We start from the raw sequence: 11,861 nt of genomic DNA on the forward strand, positions 1-11,861 counted from the left end.
TATTGCTTCACCTAGATTTATTAGTGCTCCTCAATGCAAGACTGTGTTTCTGTAGACTGGATTGTGTTGTTGTGCTGATTGTATTGTACGCATTATTTTTGGTTGTAATGTTGTATTGATTGCTGCTGCCTTCTTGGCCAGGTATCCCTTGCTTCTCAATGGACTTTTCCTGGTTAAATAAATACATGTGTACAGTCATGTAAGCCCTAAATGTACTCAGACAGACATGCAGATTAGACTTAGATTTTCTTTATTTATATACAACCATTCTATCTGTAAACAACATAAGCTCTATACAAAATAGCTGGTTCCATAAAAAATAAGGGAAAAAAACTATATGGCTTGCAGAAACACAACCATTTCTTCAAGAGATATATGCACTGTTGCACTTGTACATTCTATTGAAGCAGCAATAAGCTAGAGATGCCCACATAAGGTGTTCGGGTGTGACAAAGTACAGTATCCAGAAGTAGCAGGTCCTCTCTATTTATGTGAGTATAAGTCATATTTTAAGTCTTGTAGAAAATGTACAAACTTTTCAAATAATAATTAGGTATTTTTCTCTTGAATTATTTCCATTGTAACAAATGTGGGCCCACTTTTGCCCCAACTACATCCACTGTGAGCAAGGAAATCTGTCCTAAAGGGTTTAAGAGCAGTGAAAACATTCTGCACTTATTCTCAAAAACTGATTTTAGAAATATAACATTTGTTCCAACCAACATCCAATTTCCTTATACCTGATCCTCAACACAACAGTAGCTTTTCCAGAACAGTTCAGTTTCAGTCCTTTGTCAAAAATACATATTCTGATGACAACAGAGATACTCACATAATATTGTCCCGGTCAAAATATCAAGATGGCACTGAGTGGGGCGTGGAGTATTTGAGTATTTCATTGAGAAGAGCGATGTCAGAAGTGACAGGGTGTCAGTCAGAGAGACATTAACTAGGTCACACAATGATTTTATAACCAATGAACAATGTTTAATCTTCTCAAAATTAGTTTTTATTGCCTGATTTGTAATCCCCTTTTTGTGTGTCAATTGATTGATTCATAATGTCATTTATGATGACCTTTCTGACTTTTCATTATACGTATGTGCAGTTTGGATTGGCAAAATACAAGTGAAATCCACTCTTGTTTACCCATGTTATTAAAATGGAGCTCTCCCAGAGAAAAACCACTCACAAAACGCTCACCTTTGTGTGTGTGTCTGTGTGAGAGAGAGAAAAAGAAAGAGTCAGGCAGACAGAAAGATAGACGAAGAAGAAGAGGGACAGAATATGGTTAGAGAAAGTATAGCTTGTGGTCCATGTGTGGCTTGTATTTTTAATGGTGTTAAGAGTCTGTTACCCCTGTAGCAGTTAGAATCCCTGATGAATGTTGTGGAAATTTTCACTAAATTGGCGTAGAATCCAGGGAGATCTGATTGATGTGAATTTATGTCATGGAAAAGTAGGCTGGTCAGATATACAAGTCCTAATTGCTGTGGAGCAATGTGACTTTCTATGAGTTTATAAATGAGAGCAGAGATAATATGCCATGTTTGTCGTGTGAAGGATGACAAGAGTAAAGTGACAGGAAATGATTTCCGTTGGTAAGGAGGCTCTTACAGAGATAGGCTACATGTTGCTGCCAGTTCCCTTCACGTTCAAAACTCATTCTTTGCTCACATTCTCAAAGTGAATACTAAAGTTGTTTACTCTCAGGATATTGCACCTGTTGGTTTGAGTTCATCGTCGGCATAGAGATATTAGGGCAGTTGGAATTGCAAACTCCCCCTGTTGGAAGTTGTTGAAGTTTTAATGAAATTGGTTTTCCTCCAGGGAAGTTGTAGTGAGAATAGGAAGGAATGCTTCGATGACAGGCTCTTGCAATACAATTCTTCCAATACCTCTGAACAACACCATCCTGCATACTAATATAATGCAAATCTAACATTTTCAAAGTCGATTAAGTCTAGTCAAGCCTTTTCTTCGAGTCCCTGATGCCCAAAGTTCTGAAATAACGGTTTTAATCAATCTTATCCTATCAACATTCCACACAGTTAAAGCATTGTGACTACTGGGTTTGGAAAACAGCCAAGTGAAAGTGGGGGTAGATCAGAGAGAGCAGATGGGGCTGTCTGCAGCTAGCGGAAACTATAACACTGAGGACAAAGCAAAGGAACTAAATCTGTGTCAAAAGAACCAGCATCACTAGTACAATTAGACTGTGAGTCCCGGCAGTCAATATCTATCACATCAAATAGAGAACTCTGACAATAACGCTCATGTACATTCATTATTAACTTGATGAACTTTCATTTTTCTGCTCCCACTATAAAAGGTGCTACTGGAAGATATAAAACTGCTTTGGTTGAAAATAGAATTCAGATAAAATGAGGTCAAGAACAGATTGGGGTTTTTCAGAGAGCAAAACCTTTACAATATTACATTTACAGATTCTGGTAGCGAACACGAAAACCCAGTCCTAGAGCAAACACATCTATGCACAATCTGAGAAAAAAGAGATGGTGCTTGTCAGTGATAACAGGTAGTGTAGCCTGAAGCCGGCTGATATGAAGAGAACACACGATGATCCCATTCCCAATGAAAGAAATGAATGAAGGCATGATTAAAGCTTTTCAGAATCGCCCAAATTCACTCTGGCAGGAAAGGAGGCCGAATGCGTCACACAAGCCACCCAAACATGGCGTCGACAGAGTGTCGAGGAGAAGCGGGTGGGCCAGACAACAACATTGAGAGGAGTGCCTACCAAGGCTGTGGTGGTTGTGCCGAGTGCCTTTGTAGTGACAGGAAGAGGCTACCAAGGTTGACAACCAGCCACAAATGGTTCCACTCCTCCAGTCAGAAGACTCGCAGCGCTCACGAGGCTGAGGCAGACATGCCCTCTCCTCACTGCACTGTGTGGTGTCAGCCGAACCACCAGTTTCTCCATGACACACTCTCGCTCTGTGGCTCCGTGTTCCACATTAAAGACCCGCCTACACAGCTGAGCTGACAGACCCATACGGTACTGTACTCTTTCTTGTTCAACCCCTTCCACCCCCTCTCTTGGTTTCTGCGAAAAAATACCTTTCAAAACCACTTTGCATTGGTTTGGTTTTCAGGCGGAATGGTTAATAGGTTTAGAATGTGACCTTGTTTGAGTTGTAAATGGGCTCATTCAAATTCACAAAGTGTTGTGTTTTTATATTTGTCAGGTTTGTCTACGCAAAATAAAAGGGGAAGTGTGAGCGTTGAAGTGAAAGATTAAAGGGAACAGTGTTCACTGTACTCATACGCTTTGGTTCTTGGTAATGCATTGTTGTTCACTGACTGGCCAAAGGAACACTAGAAATAAATGATCTATGAAAGAGAAGAAATGTTACCTTCCATCCTCACACTGACATTGCCAGAAGTGTGGGATTGAAAATTGCATTAAAACTCAAATCCCTTTTGTGGCATGTCACCATGCAAGAAGAAGGTTTTACTGTGAGACTGGCTAAATACTGTATAATCCACAGTAATATGAAGGCCTCTGTCTGGTCTGACACAATCCAGTTGCCCTCCAACGATGACATCCTGTCAGGGACATCTGCCCCGAACACCACTGTCACCATGGCAGCTGTGGAAACTGTCCTTGTCCCCATCGGGTTCCGTTACTTCCTATTTGGAATTGACTGTTGAAGAAGAAGGCTGTGCTATATGCAAACCTCAAAACACATAACATCTCATACTGATGTTCCAAGACGAGGGATAAATCAACAAAATACGTTAAATAAAGTGTGAGACCAATGATAGAGGCCATGTTTCCGATCGATGCACACTTCCAGGGTGGATGGAGGTCTCTGAAGAGTTGTCAGGGGGTGTAGCGACATCAGGGGTCCCTCAGTCGAGAAACTCTGCGGACAGGCTCCGCGTGCAGCGGGCCGAGCGGAACTTGAGCTCATGGTAGCACTGCACGAAGCTGTGGTAGATGAAGGTGATGGGCAGTGCCAGGAGCACGATGCCGCTCACCACGCACAGGCCACCCAGCACTCGCCCAGGCACGGTGATGGGGTACATGTCTCCATAGCCCACAGTGGTCATGGAGATAATAACCCACCAACAGGCGGCGGGAATGCTGGCGTAGTCCTCGTTCGGCGACTCCAGGTCCAGGCCATGCTCCAGCAGCTGGGCTAGAGCACTGAAGATGGCCATAGGCACGCAGATAAACAGCAGCAGCATCACCATTTCCCGGTAGCAGCGACTCAGCGTTAGTCCCAGAGTCTGCAGGCCCAGGAAGTGACGGGCCAGCTTGATCACCCAGAAGATGCGCATCATGCGCAGAACGCGCAGGGTGACACCCGCCCGCTGAAGCTGGGAGTTCTCCCCTGTCAGCATCGTCATGGAGATGGAGATGTAGTAGGGCGTGATGGCCAGTAGGTCGATGATGTTGAGGGGCCGTTTGACAAACTCACACTTGTCCCGCGACATGATGAAGCGCACAATGCACTCAGCGGTGAACCAGCCGATACATACAGCCTCGATGATCCTGCGGGAGGGAGAACCAGGCAGAGTTACCGCAAGCATGAGAGCTGGAAATTCCACTATAGGTCTACACACTACTGTATATCTACAAGCAATGGACTGCAGACAATACACTCTTACAAAAAAAAAGTTGCTACGTAGAATCCATTTTGGTTTCTGGTAGAACCTTTTCACTGAAGGGTTCTTAAATGGTTTCTTGAGGGTTAGGGCCTATTCGTTGGGTGAAAGTGTTTTGAAACAAAAAAAGGGTTCGCCTACAGCAGTTTCCCAACTCCTGTCCTTAGATACCCCCAACAGCACACATTTTTGTTGTAGCCCCAGACAAACTCACCTGATTCAACTCATTGAGGGCTTGATGATTAGTTGACAAGTTGAATCAGGTGTGCTTGTCTGGGGCTTTAACAAACATGTGTGCTGTTGGGGGTACTCAAGGACTGGAGTTGGGAAACACTGGTCTACAGGGAAAGCCTTTATTAACCCTTTTTTTCTGGTTGAATCAACATTGTTTCCATGTCATTTCAACCAAAAACAATCATGTGATGACGTTGAATCAACGTGGAAAACTGATTGGAGTTGCAAAAAGTAATCAACAAAAGGTCATTTCTTTTTTTTTTTCACCCAACTTTTAACCTAAGTCCAATGACATGGTGCCATTTTTTTGTTGATTTCACATTGAATTGACAATTGTTGACAACTCAACCAAATGTAAATCAAAACTAGACGTTGAACTGACGTCTGTGCCCAGTGGGATATGACTTATGGACGCTCTTACATTTTGATGCAATAAATTGATTCTTGATATTCTAACATTTTCACATCGTAATCCTGTTGTAATTTACCAACCTGACCACCTGAATTTCTTTATGCCAGAACCTGCAGAAGATATTCTGCGTTTTTAAGTGAGGTTGTAATTTACAGCATTATATTTGGTGCCATACTTTGCCTAAGCTACATAGTGAGAAACAACCCTCAGACTGACGTAATCACATGATAATTTACAATGTTCTCAAGTAAACTCATTTGAAAACATATAACAGCAGCAAATGTCAAATCAAAGTAGCATGCACATTTTTGACTTTCATTTGATTCTGAGACCATTCCTGGGCCTGGACATTATAGACAAATGTATTGCAGCTCAGTGTGTACAGAATACTCCAGGCAAGAATATGGTAGAGGCATACTGATAAGGGATTTTAGAGGCTTCTTTTCCACCTTAATTATACCATGAATTAAAGGCAAGTTAGACCTGGTTGAGACTGAGCCCTGAGTATGCCTATTAGGTGTAGAGCGCGTGAGGACAGACTGCCACAAATGACCAGAGTAGAGGTAAGGCTGTAATGAGGGATTGCAGTCAGCTAGTCAAAAGCCAGTTACAGTTTATTCCATCAAAATATGCTGTTGTCAAATGCTGATATACAGTGCCTTGCAAAAGTATTCATTCCCCTTGGTGTTTTTCCTATTTTGTTGCATTACAACCTGTAATTTAAATAGATTTTTATTTGGAATTCATGTAATGGAGATACACAAAATAGTCCAAATCAGTGAAGTGAAAAAAATGACTTGTTTAAAAAAGAAAAAAGTAGTGCGTGCATATGTATTCACCCCCTTTGCTATGAAGCCCCTAAATAAGATCTGGTGCAGCCAATTACCTTCAGAAGTCACATAATTAAGTTAGATTGCACACAGGTGGACTTTATTTAAGTGTCACATGATCTGTCACATGATCTCAGTATTTTTACACATGTTCTGAAAGGCCCCAGTCTGCAACACCACTAAGCAAGGGGCACCACCAAGCAAGCGGCACCATGAAGACCAAGGAGCTCTCCAAACAGGTCAGGGACAAAGTTGTGGAGAAGTACAGATCAGGGTTGGGTTAAAAAAAGATCAGAAACTTTGAACATCCCACAGAGCACCATTAAATCCATTATTAAAAAATGGAAAGAATATGGCACCACAACAAACCTGCCAAGAGAGGGCCGCCCACCAAAACTCACAGACCAGGCAAGGAGGGCATTAATCAGAGAGGCAACAAAGATAACCCTGAAGGATCTGCAAAGCTCCACAGCGGAGATTGGAGTATCTATCCATAGGACCTCTTTAAGCCATACACTCCACAGAGCTGGGCTTTACGGAAGAGTGACCAGAGAAAAGCCATTGCTTAAAGAAAAATAAGCAAACACGTTTGGTGTTTGCCAAAAGGCATGTGGGAGACTCCCCAAAAATATGGAAGAAAGTACTCTGTTCAGATGAGACTAAAATTTTGCTTTTTGGCCATCAAGGAAAACGCTATGTCTGGTGCAAACCCAACACCTCTCATCACCCCGAGAACAACATCCCCACAGTGAAGCATGGTGGTGGCAGCATCATGCTGTGGGGATGTATTTCATTGGCAGGGACTAGGAAACTGGTCAGAATTGAAGGAATGATGAATGGCGCTAAATACAGGGAAATTCTTGAGGAAAACCTGTTTCAGTCTTCCAAAGATTTGAGACTGGGATGGAGGTTCGCCTTCCAGCAGGACAATGACCCTAAGCATACTGCTAAAGCAACACTCGAGTGGTTTAAGGGGAAACATTTAAATGTCTTGGAATGGCATAGTCAAAGCCCAGACTTCAATCCAATTCAGAATCTGTGGTATGACTTAAAGATTGCTGTACACCAGCGGAACCCATCCAACTTGAAGGAGCTGAAGCAGTTTTGCCTTGAAGAATGGGCAAAAATCCCAGTGGCTAGATGTGCCAAGCTTATAGAGACATACCCCAAGAGAATTGCTTCTGTAATTGCTGCAAAATGTGTCTCTACAAAGTATTGACTTTGGGGGGGTGAATAGTTATGCATGCTCAAGTTCAGTTTTTTTTGTCTTATTTCTTGTTTGTTTCACAAGAAAAAATATTTTGCATCTTCAAAGTGGTAGGCATGTTGTGTGAATCAAATGATACAAACCCCCCCAAAATTAATTTTAATTTAGTGCATCCTAAGTTGCTTGAGTAGAATGTGAGTACCCTTTACTGTATTACCTTGGAACAACTGGCATTTGTGACATCATGCTCACTTAAAAACATTTCCCCATTTAAAAGGGAAACAAATCAGGTACAACCATAACCTCCCATCACTGGCTTAGAACAATACCTACCTGCATTGCCTACAACCACACACACACACACACACACACACACTGTTGGGTGCCTTTCAGGTACCAATACCTTGAGAGCAGTCCGCGTGGCAGTCATGGATACAAGACAGACACACAGGTTAAAGAGCAGAGTGAGAGCAGACAAGAAAGGGATGACAAACAGCTCTTTAGACAAATGGACAGAAGTATTGGCTGACACACAGTTATATGTATTGATACATGGCTAAATTTGATTGATTCATGTTCTGATCTCCTTCAAAACATCAAAAGTAAACATGAGTCTTTAAAAAAGTAGACATGAAACTGACAGTGTATTACACCAAGAAACAACAATACATAATTATTTGTACCTGTCTCCTTGACAGTCTCCTATGATAAAGGTAGGCGTACTCTACCTGAAATCAGCACATTGGACAGGTACTGCAGGCTACCACTAAAAATCAGCACTGTAGACAGGTCCTGAGTATTATAGTAGGCTACCACCAAAATCAGTGCCTTGGAGAGGTACTGTCAGATGCCACTAAAATTAGTACCTGGAGAGCTACTGTCAGATACCAATAAAATCATTACCTTGGAGAGGTACTGTCGGATGCCACTAAAATCAGCAATTTGGACAGTTACCGATACATATGCGCTCATCCCAAAAGGAAGCCGAGACATTCACAACTCATTTACATTTACTGCCTTAATCTAAATGTATCACTGTAAACGTGTTGTCTGTAACAAGAGAGGCAACGCTCCAACTTGTTAAGTTCTTCAGCCTCTCTTGTATAAAAGACTATGACGACATAGTGCTGAAAGATAAAATGCATGACAAAAACGACAATAGTGCAAGGGGCAGTGATGCTTCTGGCAATGAACATTTAGATTGGACACCTTTAAGTGTCCGTATAGTATAATATGTCATATTGTAATGACAATTGGCCAACATACAAAATGGAGACTTTGGCACATGAAATGTGTTGTTCACTTGGTAGGATCAGACCAGAAGCTCCCTTGACATTTAACTTTAATAAACATTCAGCTCCTCCTCTGCCCCCTTCCCCACAGGGGTTCTTATAATCTGTTGCCAGGAGACCATGTGGTCGGGGACCAGGGCCGTTTCCAGCATTTCGGGGGCCCTAAGCGAGATTTGGTTAGATTGCTAGGTAAATTGGTCTAGCCAGCTATCTATAAAATTTAAGCTGACATGGGCTAATTGAGTGACTGTCAGTAAATTACATACCAAGAGGAAAGCTGCTGATGCACTACCAAATTTTGAAACTGTACAGGATTCTACTATCCTAACCAACAGTAAGTTGAGACCCTGACTGGCTTCTAAAAATAATAATAGTATATAATATATACATATACTTTTTTTCCTAACATTTGGTTGGGCCGCCATAGGGGACATTTATGTTGCTTAGAAATGGCACTGTCTGGGTCTACTAAATAGTAGGCCCAGTGGTGTAGTTGAGGGAAAACCCACCGTTTGCAGGAAACCGCATTGAAAGTAGGCCTATAGAGAGCGCTACTTGTTTTCACCAAGACAGGCAATAACAGTTTACACACCTATTTTTGTTCCAGATTGATGTTGAAATTGGACATCTATCCATGTCCTGAGGACATTGGGAAATGCCTTCAAAACTAGCCATAGGGGCAAGTGTGTTATGGCATTGTGGATGGGTGTAATCCCATGACTCTGGATCAGAAGGTTGCGTGTTCGATCCCAATCATGGACACAGGTTTGAAATGTTTGGTTTTAACCCTATCCAAAACCTTAACCATTTGGAATGAGTGCCTAAACGGAATGTTTTAACCCCATTCCAAACCTTAACCATTCAGAATGAGTGCTAAACTTAAAGCTGCAATATGTAACTTTTTGGGAGATCAGATCTGTTCTATTTCTGTGCTTCCCATCCTTAATTTTCGTTTTTGCACACCAGCGTCAAACAGCTGAAAATACAATATTTTTGGTAATGAAAAATATATTTCACTGCGGTTTAGATGGTACAATGATTCTCTACACTATAATTGCTTGTTTTGTCACAAACTGAAATTAGGCGAACTATTCAAATTTTAGCAACCAGGAAATGGCGGAGCGATTTCTGAATAGTGCATCTTTAAGGTTTAATATTTGATGTTTAATGTCCTTAAACTTATTTTAATGCTTAAACTTAATGTAATGTTTTAACTCCATTTCCAAACCTTAACCATTCGGAATGAGTGCCTTAACTTAATGTCACGCTCTGACCTAGGAGAGCTGTGTTTTTCTTGTTTAGTTAGGTCAGGGTGTGATAGGTGGGTGGGCATTCTATGTTTTCGTTTTCTATGTTTTGGCCAGGTATGGTTTCCAATCAGAGGCAGCTGTCTATTGTTGTCTCTGATTGGAAGCCATACTTAGGCAGCCTGTTTTTCATGTGTTGTTGTGGGTAGTTGTTTTCCGTTGTCAAGTGTACCTGACGGAACTGTTGGCTGTCGTTTTGTTGTTTTTGGTTAAGTGTTTCATTAAAGAAAAAGTATGAGCACTCTACACGCTGCGCCTTGGTCCCCTTTATACGACCCGCGTTACACTTAACCCTTAACTTGGTTCCATTCCAGCCATTACAATGAGCCCGTCCTTCTATAGCTCCTCCCAGCAGCCTCCACTGTATTATATGCAGAATACAACAATATACATTCTAAATTAGTGTTGGTAGGCCTATGTCACAGCAGCTGAAATAAAACGTTGTGCAGTCTTGTGGTCCTTACAAGTTACAAGTCCATTGAGAAGTAGAGCATTGATCCTATGTAATGTATCAACATCGCAGGCAATCAAATAACGGAGAAATCTGGAAATATATAATAAAAGATAGGACATAGATACCCGGATGGATGCTCTAAAGAGTCTGGATTGTACCCGTGTTCCTCCACGCTGTTGTTCTCAGCGGTTTTCCAATCTGGCAAAGTACTCACACAAAGCATCACCATGGACACTAAAACAAATATGACGGACACTGAGGCCAAGATTTGTGCTGCGACTGATGAAGTCGGCTCCTCAAAAGTACTTCTCATTCTCTCCAGCCACTTGGACTCCTCTCTCTCCGTGACCACGCGAGTCACCAAATTCTCGCCCTTCAACTCTTCCTCGAGTTTGACTTCCTCCTCGGAGAAATTAATGTACGAGTCGGACATTTTATTGTCCAGTCTCCGCTGGCAGCAAAACTCCAAGTGTGAGCTCTCCAGCCCCCAGTAAATCATCTCTTTATAGAATGATAGCTCGCACATCTGCGGGACGAACCGTAGCTTTCCGTACTTCACGTACAGCATGATGAAACCAAAAGCCTCCGAGTGCCTATCAAAGAAAAACTCGTTCCGTTCCCGATCATAGTCGTCGCACACTTCCAGTACTTCTTTCTCCGATGCGCATTTGTGCAAACGGCTCACTCTGCTCAGAGGGAAATCCTTTATCACATCCTTAGGGAACGCATATTTTGTGCCACCCACATTAAGGATACAGATGCTCTTCCCAAACTTCATCTTCCAATTGTTGACAGGTGTTTGTAAAGTACTGAAAAAGGCACCCTCTGCGATTTACACAGCGCCAAAAGGCACCCGTTCCTTATACAACCATCATGCTTTATCCCTCTCTAAGTCCAATATAGGAGTCAATACGTCGTCATTGTGTTTGGCCGCTATTATTAGCGTTCGTTTGTTATTATCCTCCTTCTGAGAGATATCTGACCGACTGGAGTTGTCGTGAAGACCATGCAACAGAGCGCACTCGCCGTTTGCACCTGACTCCTTGTGCACGTCATGGTGTTCTGAGCGCCTGTAACTCAAGTGTCCAAACCAACTAGTCCTCCGTGTGCAGATCCGAGTAGTGTCACACGGGACTCCCGCTCACACACACACACACACACTTCTAGCTTGTATGGCTCCCTGGGCATACCCCCCCCCCCCCCCCCCCAAAAAAAAATGCACCATTCTGCACTAACTGTAATTTTATTCAGACATTTGGAACACAAATAAATAATCATAACATTTAAAACTATATGAATATAAAAAATATATACACAAATAAGACTCATAAATATCAAAAGAAGTAACAAAGTCAAATAGAAACAAATTTGTTTTGATCTGGCACTCAATACATTACCCATCCCCCAACGCTGTCAACCAAGAGTCAAGACTAAACCAATTCACCTGGGTGGTGTGCAGACTGGTTTTATATTCTTATCGATTTCGCACA

The 11,861-nt window shown here is 42.1% G+C and overlaps 1 protein-coding gene across 1 annotated transcript; it reads right to left on the reverse strand.

Moving 5' to 3' along the window:
- Positions 1-233: 233 nt before the first annotated feature.
- On the reverse strand, positions 234-11,484 carry LOC106576753 (voltage-gated potassium channel regulatory subunit KCNG3). The gene is made up of 2 exons (XM_014154123.3): positions 10,497-11,484; positions 234-4,522 (listed from the first exon to the last, which is right to left on the reverse strand). The coding sequence occupies exons 1-2, from the start codon at positions 11,147-11,149 to the stop codon at positions 3,877-3,879; spliced, it is 1,299 nt and encodes a 432-aa protein (XP_014009598.1). The 5' UTR covers positions 11,150-11,484; the 3' UTR covers positions 234-3,876.
- Between the last annotated feature and the right edge of the window lie 377 nt (positions 11,485-11,861).

This window comes from Salmo salar, chromosome 18 (genome assembly GCF_965601325.2).
Source record: "Salmo salar chromosome 18, fSalSal1, whole genome shotgun sequence".
Taxonomy (NCBI): domain Eukaryota; kingdom Metazoa; phylum Chordata; class Actinopteri; order Salmoniformes; family Salmonidae; genus Salmo; species Salmo salar.

Bases quoted from the DNA above. Each gene is read 5' to 3' on its own strand.
- LOC106576753 (XM_014154123.3), bottom strand. From the start codon at position 11,149: ATGAAGTTTGGGAAGAGCATCTGTATCCTTAATGTGGGTGGCACAAAA. The intron at 4,523-10,496 runs GTATCTATGTCC...TCCCTCCCGCAG, and splicing joins TCTTTAGAGCATCCATCCGG to GATCATCGAGGCTGTATGTA.